Genomic DNA, 14,603 nt, shown 5'->3' with positions numbered 1-14,603 from the left:
TGGGAGAATGTCAGTGTAGCTTCCACTCAGTCCACCACCTTCTTGGAATCTACACAATGTGATGTTTTGATAGATGTATACTATACATTGTGAAGTAAGTACCATAATCAAGCTAATTAACACATCCATTACCTCACAGTTACTGTGTGTGTGTGTGATGAGAACACTAAGATCTACTCTCTTAGCAAATTTCAAATATAGATACATTATTAACCAGGATGTATGTCAGGTCTCCAGAACTCACTCATCTTCCAAATGAAAGTTTATACTGTGACCATCTCCCTTTTACCCCTGAGCCTCAGATCCTAGTAATCACTCTTCTGCAATCTGTTTCTGTAAGTTTGACATTTTTAGATTCCACATATAAGAAAGATAATAGATTGTCCCTCTGCATCTGGATTATTTCACTTATGATGTCCTCCGGGTTCATTCATGTTGTCGCAAATGGCAGGGTTTCCTTCTTTTCAAAGGCTAAATAATATTCCTCTGTGTGTATGTGTGTGTGTACACACACACAGCACAATTTCTTTATTCGTTTATCTGTTGACAGACACTTAGGATGTTTCCACATCTTGGCTACCATAAACAATGCCACAATGAACATGGGGGTGCAGATATCTCTTCAGCATAGTTATTTTATTTCAAAATAGAACTATCATACGCTCTAGCAATCCCACTTCTGGGTATAATAAAATCACTATCCTGAAGTGTAGATTTCTTTTTATTTATCTTGCTTAGAACTAAGTTGGCTTCCTGAATCCAAGGGTTCATTACTTCAATTCTTCAAAATTCTCAGTCATTAACTCTTTTAATATTATGTTTACCCCATTCATTCTATTCTCTCCTTGGGGAGCTACACTTAAATGCACATGGATTTTATCACCTTTTACCTAATGAATCTTAACCTTTCTTTCCTGTTACCCACATCCTTGGTTCTCTGTGACACATTTTATGCAGTGTTTCAATTCTATGTCCTATTTCACTAATTCTCGCTTCAGTGGTGATAAATACTATCTAACAACTTCTAATTTTTTGAAGTTCTGGTGCATCTTTTTTTGAATTCTGACTGCTCAGGTTTTTTTGTCCCTTTGTTAACTTTCATTTCCATTTTTGTTTATTTAAATACACTAAATGCTTTTATTTTATATACTTTATTAGCTAATTACCAATTCCACAGTCTTTGCAGGACTCCTTCTATAGCTTATTTTTTTCTGACTCTCACACAGAGTTGTTTTCCCCTTGTGTTTTTAGGGATTTTCTGTTGTGAGTTAATTTTCTTTGGAATTTTATCTATATGTAAACGCAGACTGGGTACCTTGAGAGAGGATTTGAGTTGAGTTTTGCCAGATTCCTGGGAGTAAATTCTTGAGTCTGCATTTAAAAAAACTTTTCATTATGATAAATTTCAAATATGCTCAAGCAGTGTAATGTGTCCTATACCCACTGCCTAGTTTTAAAAATATTAATATTTTGCCATTCTTATTTTATGTATTCCTTCTCCTAGTTTCTTCCCTGAAGTATTTAAAAGCATAACTCAGATCATTTAGAAATTTCAAGCTAGGGGATTTAGGGGACACACACAGAGAGTGGATTAGGTCTCTGATCCACATGAGTGTGAGCTAATGATTCAGAATCTTCCGAGAAGAATTTTTCTTTCTTTTTTCCCAGCTAGAGTCAAGGCTGAGTAAAGAGCTTATCTCTCCCCCCCCCCCATAGGGCGGGTCTGTCACCATCACTCTCAGGAGTCCAGCTTTATGCCAAGGAAGGAGGGTGTGTTTTGATCTAGCAGCCCACCTGCTCAGGCCCTAGGCTTTCATTATGTCAACAGTTTAATTCCTTAACACTAGGATCCAAGTAAGGTGACCAACTGTCCTTGTTCATCCCAGTCTGAGGGGTTTCCCAGGATGTGGGGCTTTTAGTGCTAAAACCAAGGAAGTCCCAGGCAAACTGGGGCAGCTAGTAGCTTGGCTCCAGATCTTCAGAGAACACCACACACCCCTTGGGTAATGCTGACTATAGCACTCTCCCCTCTGGATTCGAGAGTCCATGCTAGCCCTGGCCTCTGATGAACTGCATTTAAGAAAATATATGTTTTTATATTATATTCTACACTTTTAGAAGTAGTATTCTGTGAAAGGACTTTGAAATTCTAATTTGAAATATTGCCAGATAAAAGGAAGTCTCTGAAGATTTACTTTTTAAAAGTGAGCTCACCTTTAAAAATGTATCTTATGTCACATAAAAATCTAGATTTTTGGTCTCTGGTGAAAAATGAAAAGCTTTGGCTATACACAGGGCTAGCCTTCTTCTATGGTGACATCTGGAAGTGACAAGTAGTTGCTCCCCTAGGATGGGTTGTGCTCTATCCACTCCTCTAAACTCCCATCACTCCTACCATATATGCACGTGCATGTCAAGTCCAGCTCCTCTAGCCCATTGACTCAGGGCTTGAGTTTGCAATCCCTGGCCAAGCAATCAATTAATGGGATCCCTGGTGATCAAAAAAGTGACCAGACAAGTACCTAGTCATCACTGAGCATCCTTGGTGTTTGTTTTACTTGACTTCACAGCTGTGGACCAGGCTGGGTTTGAATGCTGGCTCCACCCCCTATCGCCCCCCTCAGGGCACCCACTTCCTCGTGGGTAAAGGGTGACCATGGCTCCTGAAGTGCAGGTTGGACATGAGGATAAAACAGGGCAGCACACATAGAAGACTTTGGCCAGTGCCCAGCATAGAGAAGCTCTTACTAACGAAGAGATATTAGTATAATGTACGTCACTGTCTTATCTCTTCTGAACTTTTCTGCCACATTGGGCAGCTTTCTGCTTCAGGACTGAGGCACTCAGCTGGTCAGCTTTGTTTCGACCCCACCTATTCCCGACTATGCCATTGTCACTCATCCATCCTTACGCTTAACGTGGATTAACTGTCTTTTGTAAAATTGAGGGAATGGTACAGAAAGATGTCTCTGTCCCGCTATTTCAGACTCCCCAAGCTTGCATTTTGAGCCCTAGGCCTTGGAGAGAACAGGCGAAATGTATGTGTCTAATGAGTCCACCTATTACCTGTCCGAGGCCCTCTCCCCGCTGCACCTGTAGCTCACACCACCACCAGGTTTCGCACCCGCCTCCACTCCTGGCAGCTGGGCTCCCATCTGCAGGATGCCACGCTTCCCTTTCCTAGGCATCCACACATGCCCACCGCGCTTCTCAGTTCCCTGGCAGGAGGTGCACCAGGCTCCTGGCCAGTTAGGGCCTTGCTGGTACTAACTGAGAATGAGCTAATGTCCTGTGTCAGTCAGTGACACGCACATGTGTGTGCTCTTCCCAGAGGCCATCTGTGCTCGAGGAGCCTCACCCAAAGGAGCTACCGATGGGTAGAAAATTCAGGCACATCCTTGCAGGCCGCCAGGAGGGACCTTCTGGGGCAGGCAGCCCCTGGGGGCCTCACATAACCTGGGTGTCCATCGTCTTACGTGAACACATGACTCTAACACAGCAACCACTGCTGAGCACACATGGTACCAGCATATCTGTTTGGTCCAAGGCTGAGAAACAGAAAATGACAGTAAGTTTTCATTTTAGAAGTTTAGATGTGATCAACAGAGTGGCTGGATGGCCACTTCTTATCACGTTGGTCTCCTTTGAAAAATCTCCACAGTCTATACTCTGCAGAAACAAGATCAAACACCTAAGCTTGGCTTTCAAGGTCCCCATTGCCCGGTTCCATTCTACAAAGCCAGCCCCATGCGCACCTCATCCTCACATCTTCACTCTGCTCCGGCCGAGCCGGCCTCTCATGGACTCGCCTCCTCCACATGCTCCTATCTCCAGGCCTCCGCTCCTGCTGTTTCCCTGGAGCTGAAAGACACCGCTGTCCCCTTTGCCGATGAATCCTACCCCTTAGGACAGCGGTGCGGGGCCCAAACTTTGGCCACATTAGAGTCACCTGGGGATCTTTAGAAAGATACAAGTGCCTGGCTCCCATCCCTAGACCTGGTGATTTAACTGTTATGGGGGTGACCTGGGCAGTAGCATTTTTGGAGGATTCCCAGGTGATTCTGATGTGCAGCAAAGTTTGGGAACCATTGGTATAAATAATAAATGCTCTTAAACTTCAATATCTTACTCTCTCACTCTTGTCTTTTCCTTACAGATGAAAACCAGTTTCCAGCTTCATGAAGCTGGGCCCCGCCCCTGCTCTGTGCAATGTGCATGCAGAGCATAGCTCTTCCTCACCTGAGATCACACTGATCAGACCGTCTGTTCGCTCCTCTAGAAGGAATGCGCAGAGATGGGGTTCACAGAGCGCAGGGACTGTGTCCCGAGCATCTAACATGGGCCTGGCTTGTAGAAGATGCCCCATATAGTGGTTTTGTTTTTGTTTGTTTTTTTAAGATTAAAGTTTTTTATTGATTTTTAGAGAGAGAAGAAGGGAGAGGGAGAGAAAGAGAGAAACGTTCATGTGAGAGGCAAATACTGATCAGCTGCTTCCTGCATGCTCCCTACAGGGGATCGAGCCCACAGCCGAGGCATATATCCCGACCGGGAATCAAACCAGCAACCTCTCCATGCACAGAACTGTGTCCAACCAACTGAGCCACACCGGCCGGGGCTGCAATGTAGTTTTGTTGAACTAAAGAGAACTCAGCTCCCTGGTGCAATCTGTAAGAGCAAATATTTTAACTCTGTAAGTCTACAGTTTTCTTTCCCTCATGAAAAATTAGAGGAAAAAGTCATAGACTAGAATTCATTTTGCCCACAAAATACAGAAACTGCACTAAAGCCTGACCTCGTGACTATCTCTGGTCGTTAGAGGAAAGCCCACACTCATAAGGAGCAAGGTGACCGATGGCAGAAACAAAGCACCGGCCACAAAGGAATGAGGAACAGGGAGGGTGACCTGTAACGTTCCAAGCACAGGGCTTGGTACATAGATGCTCAGGTGGATATGCAGCAAGTAGATACGTAACTATTTCCAGGCTTGGTCAGAAGGCGCCATATGATCCTGTTTCCATGGGTCTGTCCTGACAGGTGGAGTTTGTAGTTCAGGCCGCCTGGACACAAGCTCCCCCTTCGGCGCCCGTCACTTGCAGTTTTAAATGGGTGAACTCAGTACTCTATTGTACCCCTGAGCTGTCATGTTGTGTGTTAGAAAAAGCAGAAATCATCGTCCTGGGGAGTATTAATATGAGACCCAAATGATGTAAAAGCACTCCACCCAGTCCTCACCCATAGCCATTATTGCCCAAGCAGTTTTAGGTTTGGTGCCCATCTCGTAGTAGTCAACAGAACATCATCTATCCAAGTTGTTACTGAGAACATTTGTACTTTCCACTCACATTGTGTTTTGGTCATTCATAGCTCACCCTTTCTAAAATTAAGCCTACAGATGTCAGCAGACAATTCGAAATGTGACATTTGACTCAAACAGCCTTCCACTAGACACGCTGTGAACATCTGATCACCATCCTGAGACAGGCTCAAACTTCATTTTTAACACGAATGTCACTCCTGGTAGGCTAAATTTCTAAACTTTTTCTTCAAATTTTCACAGTAGGGAAAATTAGTAATATTCTTGAAATAAGACAGCTAATTATCAAGGACTTTAAATGATTGGCAGCTTCAGCACCGAAAGCCCTGCTGTCCTATTTGTTTTAATTTTAGAGAAATACAAATGCTAGATGCATTGTATCCCACAGATTTACTTGAACCTCTATGAACCTGGTGGGTAATCAATTATATATTTATTCATAAATACGCTGGTGGCCAACGAATCCAAGTTCAATACATTTTCTCAAAAAGTTACTCAAGATTAACTACAAATAGAGATCAGTGAGCGGAAGTTCAGATCATGCAAAACAGAAACTAAGCGTGCATCATGGGAATTAATTATATCTTTTCCAACAACTCTCCAAATTTATTTTCCTGGGGCGTTCTTAAATGACAGTAAAATTTTGTTTGTGTTTCTACCAAGGAGATAATCTTGGGGGGGCGGGCGGCAGGCTGAGGTTGCTATATGTCTGTTAACATCCACTCTCCCTTCCCTCCAGACGACTTCCACTTTCTTTTACTGGACTTGTGGCCTCCTGCCTGGAGGGACATTTCCCACCCTATGTGACTAAGTGCTGGCTAATGATCTCTTAGCAGAAGGGACCTCCCAACTGCTGGGAAGTGTTCTTAAAGGGATGAACCGTCCCCTTCCTCATCTCTTCTCTCCTGCCAGTTGGGAAGTGAACATAAGGGAAGGTTTGCTTCTCAGCAACTGTCCTGGACCTTGATGTGACCTTGGGAATGAAGAGCATGGGAGGCAGAGGGACAAGATATGAGAAGCCTGGCACTGACCTGTGGGCCTGGGCCACCTGCCTCCGGACGGTCGTGTGTGACAGCAAGAATCCCTGTTCTTACTTAAACCACTGTGCTTGGGGGCTTCTCGGCTCCCATCTGAACCTAATGCTGCTGGTGTTAAGAGTTCGGGGAGTCCAGTCTTGAACTGAAGAACAGCAGTGGGCTGCAGACTTCAAACTGTATAATCCACATATGGGCAACGACTGTGGGCCGTGTTGTATTAGGGCTTTAATATGAAAATAGGTCCGCATTCCTTCTGCTCAGATGAGACCAGCATCTGGGTCCTGCTTCCCGCCTTCCATGTAACTGAAGTACGTGACTCAACAGTGAGACCTGCCCCTGCCCCTGCCCCTGACAAGCACAGCCACAGACAGCTGAGAGCTCGAGGGCGTCCAGGCCCTCCTCCGGCTGCCCCCCCAGGTCACCGGAGTCAGTGTGTAGGCCTGGACAGTGACAGCTGTGTGTCACATGACTCGGACTCGTCTGTCTCCTTCGGACTCCAGGCGGGGCGCACTGTTCCCACGGGTGAGATGCTTTACGGCTGGGTGATAACCGGTTACAAGAACACGGTCTGCGTGTTACAGAGGGAAAAAGGCCACTGGACCTGGCGACCCACATCCCCTCGATTTCGCTCAGCAAGGCTTCACCTCACTTCTTAGCCTTCGGCCAGGCCATTTCTCAAGAGCAGGCGAGAGGCTTATACGACACATGACTTTTCCTCCTGACCCTGCTCCTTGGGCTGTTCGTTGTCTTTCTTCTTCCCCCTCTAACCTGCTCAAACGGTGATCTGAATGCCTGAAACTTCAGCTCCCCAAGTTCCTCTGAGCTACAGGTAAAACTCCCCTGAGCCCTTGCTACAATGAAATATGTGCCATGAGAAGGTACCTGGTTAAGCCCTTACTCCACTGACAGGACTGAGTTTACCGTGTCAGCTGGCTAATGTCTAGGGGAAGACAGGGGAAGAAAATAAGACCCTGGGAAAGGAAAATCAGCTGGCGTATGGTCTGTTAGGTGAGCGAAGGCGGGGTACTTAGTGAGCACCCCTTATCCTGCAGAATGCCTAAGGTCACCTGGGGAGGGAAGGAGACCCCAGAGAGATCCCTCGGAGGCAATTCCTGGGTGGGGAGGGGAGCGCCCAGACAACTTCACATAGCCAAAGAAGCGGGGACCCCAGGGCTAGACCGAGTCCTCTGTCACGCTCTCCTCTGGTGGTAGGAGCCACAGGGCTCCATCAGGAGAAAGCGGGAGTACACCCAGCCAACGGAGAGTTCACAGATTTCATTCAGCCATGGGACACTGCGACGTCTGCCTACTGGGCTACTGGACAGAGTGCTTTTAGGTTTAGGAAAAATAACCTGTATCCTTCACTTCAGGAGTCTCTCACGCACCCTGGTTTTCTTGGGCATCCCTCAGTTCAGCTTGGGTTCTTCCTCAAGCTCCTCAAAAGGCATTTTCTCATCTTTACGGGAATTTCCAAATCCCGTTAGGGATTATTTCACTTAGGGGATTATTTTTGGTGCTATCACTGGCCAATGTTGTTAATAGGAGATAATGTTATTTGAATTCCTACTGATCATTTAATCCTATTTATAATTAATTACAACCTATAGGATGAATTTGTTATAATAGTTAACTAATAAGAAAGAACTATTAGAAATATGGCGGCTGTGATCATTTGTGTTAAAACTTTGATTAGATTACCCTTGTCATTTGCTCGCTGCTTATTAACATGGAATTCTTGACATCAGGGCACCTTTAAAGGAAAAAAATCCCATTGTATTATTTTACTCAATTCATGAATTTTGAATTTCAATATAGAACAGGTTTAATGAACAGTATCTTCTCTTCTAATCAACTAATAAAATTTTGATTAAACTAACATGATTATTCTTAAATGACAGAAATGCAAACATTCAGGTTCACAAATTTCCTGATTGTTCTCTGTCAAAGACATTAGCTGATACTTGGTCAGAAGAACATATCTAGATTTGCTTAGTTGCTAGGACTAAAAATATCCTATGGTTATAAACTATTGTGAGGACAGGTGGCAACACTTAGTCTAGAGAACACAAAGAACACTGGGATCATCAGTGCTGAAAAGTGTCTCCTCAGGCCTGCTTACGGAATAATGATAAATAACCACCGGGCATGCTGTCTCAGCCTGGAAACGGGCGGACTTTTCAAAAAGGCCTGTGGTGATCTTATGGATTGGTTAACCCAGGTGACATTCTCAATACCATTCTTCCGACCCCCTCCTGCCACAGAGGGTAGCAAGCAACATACTTTCCCACCCTCCTTTGCAGCTAGGATGGGCCTTCTGAGCCGGTTCTCACCAGTGACACGTAAGGTGAGGTCTTTGGGGGGATGCTGGAGGAGTTTCCCTCTTTCTTGTACTTTGTGCCTTGAGTGTGGAGGGGATGCCTGGCGCGGTAGGAATCAATTTGCAATCAGGGGCAACAAGCATGAGGACAGAAAACCCAGGGCCTTTGATAACACTAAGCGGCTGTACCTCTTCCGTTGCCTTCCTCCACACTCTTCATTAAACAAGATGATTAAAGGACTTTATGGCTTTAATAATGTTGTTGTTACTTGCAGCCATTAGCAGTTTATGAGTCTACACTATGTGAAGCCCGAGCCAGCTCTCCATCAGAAACGTGCTGAAATTTACTTTCACGAGAGTCGTGAGCAGCAGGTTCCAGAGGCACTTTATACGATGATGGAAGTGTTCGTACAGATGATACAGAGCATGTGGCCACTGGATACTTGAAATGTGGCTGGTGCGATTAAAGAAACACAGCTTTAATTTTATGTAGTTTTAATTAATTTAAATTGACACTGAAATAGTTACACGTAGCTACCGGCTATTGGGTTGAAGAGCACAAATCAAAAGAAGGGCTAGTCCAGTAAAAAAATCTTAGATTCCTGTAGTTTTCTTGGAGAAAATTCAACCTTTAGGTTTACATATGTTGTCCTTCAGACCAAGGACACCTCATTATGGAGAAATGATGACTCACCGGGGGCTTTATGCAGTGTTGTGTCTGAAGGCTGTTAAACAATATTTAACTTGCTTATTAGCTAACTATGCAGAACTGATACCAGTTCACGCATTTTACATTGACAACTATAATTGTAAAAGGCTGTCTTTCTGGAATGATAATCTTATTGAGACTATGCTCCTTCAGCTGTTTGTCAAGTCTTTTGTATTCCCAATTATAAATGAAACGAATAATAATGGTGTGCCAGTCTCATTAAGCTGTGGGAGCATAAAAACTCTCTGAGATAAACCGTAAATTACAGTTTGCAGAAGACTGCGGGGTAGGCTGGAAAATCAGCCATAAAGTGAAGCAACATGGCGCTAAGAGCAGGGAGACGCGGAGAGTTGGCAGCTGAAGGCCCTCCCGTGAAAAGGCAAGAGCAGCGGATACTGATCGGACCAGAAACCACAAATCCGTGGGGCTGTCAGGCCCTAGATCATGGGATCCCAGACTGCCTACTACACCCAAATGGGATCTGCAGAAACGATGTCATCATGCCTTGGTGTCTCACACACAGCTAAATCATCAGCATGCTTACATTCACAGCCTTTTCTAGAGCCCGAGGAACAACTAATTCTGCAGTGTGCAAGGTGGCCCAGAGCTGTTAAAGTTATCGCCGCTTCTATCTCCTGGCCAGGATCTCAGGCCCAGACAGCTTCTCCATCACCAGTTCCTTCCGGCTGCTGAAACACGTCAGCAAAGTCCCCTTGGCTGGGAACCTGAGCTCCTTCAAGCTAGGGTTATGCATAATTTTAAGAAACAGCTGACAGGCAAACCTACTTCAGAGACAGGACTATCTATAAACAGAGTTCTGGCAGAAATAATTCAGAAAATGAGTTGAAGATTTTTGGCAAGCCGTAGCCACCTGTACTTAATCTCTTTGGTTGTTTGGTGTAAAAATTAACCAATTTCAAAAACATTCAATTTAAGAAAGCCACCATCCCAACCCACATTTCTAACAAAGAGCAGTTGTGCAAGGTGCTTCTGGAGACAATTACTGGAGAAACTGGATCGATCTAAAGCTGGTTTTCTCCTCAGAGAACTATTATTTACACTCAGTATTATTCTCACGTCATATTGGCAAGTACTCACTTATCAGTTGGCTTTGCAATTCCTTTGCAAACGCCTAGGTTTTCTTCATAGGTTCTGCTTTGACCCACTTATTTTATGGTAGCTGCCAATGTCAACACCCAGTTTTGACTCGGGAGGCATAAGGCATGGTGTGTAGGAACATACTGTGTGTGAAAGACGATCTCATGTAGGAAATATCTCAGCTACAGATGTACCAAGACGTGAGTTCTTACCTATGATGCGGCTCTGAAATGCAGAGTCTGCAGCTGTATCCCCTTCATTCTCTTGCAGGTTTTCAGTTGTCTCTTTTATCTGCAGCAATAAGAAATGGCTGTAAGTTCGTATTTATTATGTTAAATAGATCTTTTGCCATCCTCAGAATAAAGGCAGAGTCTGTAACACGTGGGTATGTGTGCATTTGTCTATATATACATACGTATTTTCTTCCTTCCACTTTTCCCCATTCTATCACTTGGCTTCATCTCAGGTTTTAATTATAATTATATATTTTCCAACATATAACTGCAGTTCTGAAAATGAAGATTTATCAGGCACCTAATTCCACATAAGATTTTAAACATAACAGCTTTGTTTTTTGATACTTAATAGAGTCTGTAACACAGAGCTGTGAGGAAAGATTAAAGTTGAAGGAAATATAATTCCTCCAGAGTCAGTGACTTCCACTACAAATTCTAATAAGAGTAAAAATATATACTTAGATAACTTGACCCTTTCTTAGACTATAACTCTCCAAAAAATTATATATTGTTTTTTGTTTTTTCTACAACGAAACATGAAGTGACTATGCCGTGTGCTCAGTGAACTAGAGCAGCGAGACGTTCACCTAGAGTTTCCAGGTCAAAAACATTTCCCTTACATTACAGCTGGAGCATCCAGATGCTGAATGGCCTAGAATGAAATGGCACTTTAGAGAGCATCGAATAACATTACGGCATTTTACAAATGAGAATTCTCAGATTCTGCAAGTGAAACATATTTTTAGTGGCAACACTGGAACTAAAACTCAGGCCTGCTACTTCCCAATCTAGCAGCACCAGTAACAATGACATCATCGGCAATACCAACAATGACAAAAACAGCAAACCGCTGAACACTACGTAGCAGGCACTGTCTGCGCTCTTCACACCCACGGGCTCACTGTCCCCACAACGACACTAGGAGGCAGGTGCTATTGTTAGTTCCCTTCTAGAGATAAGACCCTGGAGAAACGGACAAGATGAGCAATTACACAAATGATGGGACTGAGATGCAAACAGCACACCTGGCTTGAGATTTGTGTTTATTTGGGGATACTTTGTTATTCTCAAGTTCCTGTTTTGAGTATGACAGTGTAGACCTGGCCTCAAAATCAAGACAACTTGTGGTGCTTGGCAGAATTACCAGAAATCGCTTTTTAAGCATGCATCCCAGCCAGTCACCTGGGGAGCCAATAAAAATAAGGTGAACTGTGCAGTGAGGGCGATGGGGGTTCTGCTCAGGCACATTAGAGGGTGTCGGTAGATTTGCTCAGGGGCTGGAGCTGAATGCCAACAAACCCTTATTTTACATTCATGATGTAGGAAGTCATATGGTTGCATACTGACCTTGAGCTGAGATTAGCTTTCTACTTTCTACCTCCTATTTTTCATATTTAATGGAATTAGAACAATTATTTACATTTTATGAGTTCGGTTTTAAAATCAGAATGTAATTGGTGCTTAATTTGTACATGCTGGTAGCCGGAAGATGACAAACTCGAGACAGGATGGGAATGGCGACCTGGACCACACAAGCAGAGACTTAGGGGTGGTAGATCCAGAGACCATGTTTCATCACTTTCTTTCCCACCAGCTGTCCACTCTGCAGGGACTTCCCTGGGGTAAAGGTTTCCTCAATAAGCTGTGTCTAGAGGTGCCCATCTATGGATGGCAGAGAGGAAAAGTGCTATGAGCATTACTGAGGCTAACATGTTACTTATTTGCCTTCTGAGGTTCACTGAGTTCAGTGATCCTTTTGTGACAAGGCGACCAAGAGACCCACTGAGGAAAGGACTCCCCAAACAGCTTAATTAACAATCCAACAAAGACAGAACCTTCTATCTTCATTTATAGAAATGTCAAGGCAACTTATTTGTATTTTCAGCTCATACCAGCTCTATGACAATACATTCCACATTTTCCTCCACCTGTTATGTTAAATGGCTTTTTCTTTAGGTTTTTAAATTTTATTTATTTATTTATTTATTGTATGCATTTATTTATTTATAATCTTCACCCGGTATTTTTGCCATTGTTTTTCAGAGAAAGTGGAAGGGAGGGAGGGAGGGGGGGCAGGGGGAGGGGGAGAGGAGAGAGGGAGAGGAACATTGATGTGAGAGAGACACATTGATTGGTTGCCTTCCAAATGTACCCGGACTGGGGCCAGGATCAAGCCTGCAAGCGAGTTATGTTCCCTTGGCTGGAATCAAACCTAGGACCCTTCAGTCCACAGGCTGACGCTCTAACCACTGACCCAAACTGGCCAGGGCTAGTTTTTTTTATTTTATTTGACCCATTTTAAACTTAAAGGGTTGCCCTGCTAACCTAGCTGCTGGAATGTGGGTGAATCATCTCCAATCAGTCTATAAAATTCTAAACTAAACAATCTAATAATTAGAACAAGATCCTCATTTTACAGATTAAAAAAGAGGCTCAGAGAGGGTTAGTGATCTGCCCAAGGGAACACAGAATTTCAGTTTCAGAGTGGGCACTCCTTATTCCTATTCATTGCTGTAATTCAGTTTTTCACAGTGCACCACATGGTTATAGCCATCCTCTCCAGTCCTTCCCAAGAATTACTCTATTTTTCTTAGTGTCCGGCAGTTAGATATGTAGGCATATTCAAGTGTACATAGGCCACGCTTTTATTTAAGAGTAGCACAAGTTTTCACCTCTGTGTGTGTGTGTGTGTGTAACTGCTCTGCTTTCCTTCCCTACTGACCTTTCTGTGGGACTTACCCACCACCTCTCTCCAAGTATCATATTTAAGAAAGAAAACAAAAGCCACTGTGTAGTCCTACCTGTCAGCTCCTTTTCAGAACCTTTCTAGGGCTTTATGGGCCTAATAGCAAATGCTAAACATGGTCTTTGGGGACGTTGCAGAGAAACTGGGCTTATACACCAGGCCGCTTGTTCTTTCAGCTCTCCTGAGCTAATGATCCCAGAGGAGCAGATGACCTTGAGAGGGAATTTTTAATTGGAAGGAGATGGATGAAGACCAGGCAAAGGAATGTAAAATGCCTTAGAATGGCATACTTGTCCACTCTTTCCATACAAACAGATTTCAATGCAAAGTGGTAATTTAAAAAATCCATTTGCCTATGGCAATGAGGGGCATCATTTATGCTGGCAGCAGACTCCCCTTGCTAATTATATTTTTCAAAGGCAGGAATTAACATTAATTTTCATTCATGATCACACAGTGCTTGAGTGCTGATGCGAGGTCGTGGGAAGCTTCCTGAAGGTCGGGGCTGCCCACTCAAGATTCAAAATTTGCCACAGATAGAAGCAAGTGGAACAGCTCCTGGTGCTGCGGCATTGCGAAGATGGGAGTGCGCACAAGGCCAAGAGGTTTGGCTCAGAAAAGAATGGGGGGGAGAGATTTAGAATTTTCTCAGCTATTTCTCTACCAGGAACAGATATAGATCAGTAATGTCCCATTTGGTAAGAAGCAGCAGGTGACTCACAGGCAGTAACTCTGGGCTGCCTTTGGTTTCAGTTTGTTTTCAGTACTTTGGGCGCCTTCTAATAATGCATTTCCAACTCCTGTCCACCTCTGGACTCAGTTGTAGTTAAGAACTATACCAAACACCAGTCTATAGCAGGTGACCATTAAACATCACGGTCCCCAGTTGTATCCTATTAACCCGTATCACTAGAAAAGGCAAAGAGGAAGGGACAAAGGGCAGAGGGGGACAAGGGACAGAGGAAAACAAGGGGAGAAGATAAGTCACCACCGGCCAATATACATACATAAATTCAGAATTAAACCCAGCACTTGGGGATGCCCTTCCTTTGGAATTCTGCATATATTTCTTCTCTGAATCACCCTAGCCCTAATTGTTTCCCAAGAAAACGACATTTGGATGCTGAAGCTCACTGAAGAGGAAAA

At 44.0% G+C, this 14,603-nt stretch overlaps 1 protein-coding gene across 1 annotated transcript in view; it reads right to left on the bottom strand.

Annotated features, from left to right (window-relative positions):
- NCKAP5 (NCK associated protein 5) overlaps positions 1 to 14,603 on the bottom strand; it is a 789,197-nt gene that overhangs the window by 81,637 nt on the left and 692,957 nt on the right. Inside the window, exon 15 of the mRNA XM_081142261.1 lies at positions 10,688 to 10,766. Coding sequence (XP_080998387.1) covers positions 10,688 to 10,766 — 79 coding nt within the window. The remainder of the gene's footprint in view (positions 1 to 10,687; positions 10,767 to 14,603) is intronic.

Source organism: Miniopterus schreibersii, assembly GCF_964146895.1.
Source record: "Miniopterus schreibersii genome assembly, chromosome: 7".
NCBI classification, from domain to species: domain Eukaryota; kingdom Metazoa; phylum Chordata; class Mammalia; order Chiroptera; family Miniopteridae; genus Miniopterus; species Miniopterus schreibersii.
Note: the sequence above shows the minus strand (reverse complement) of the source record. Positions and strands in the feature narration are given on the sequence as shown.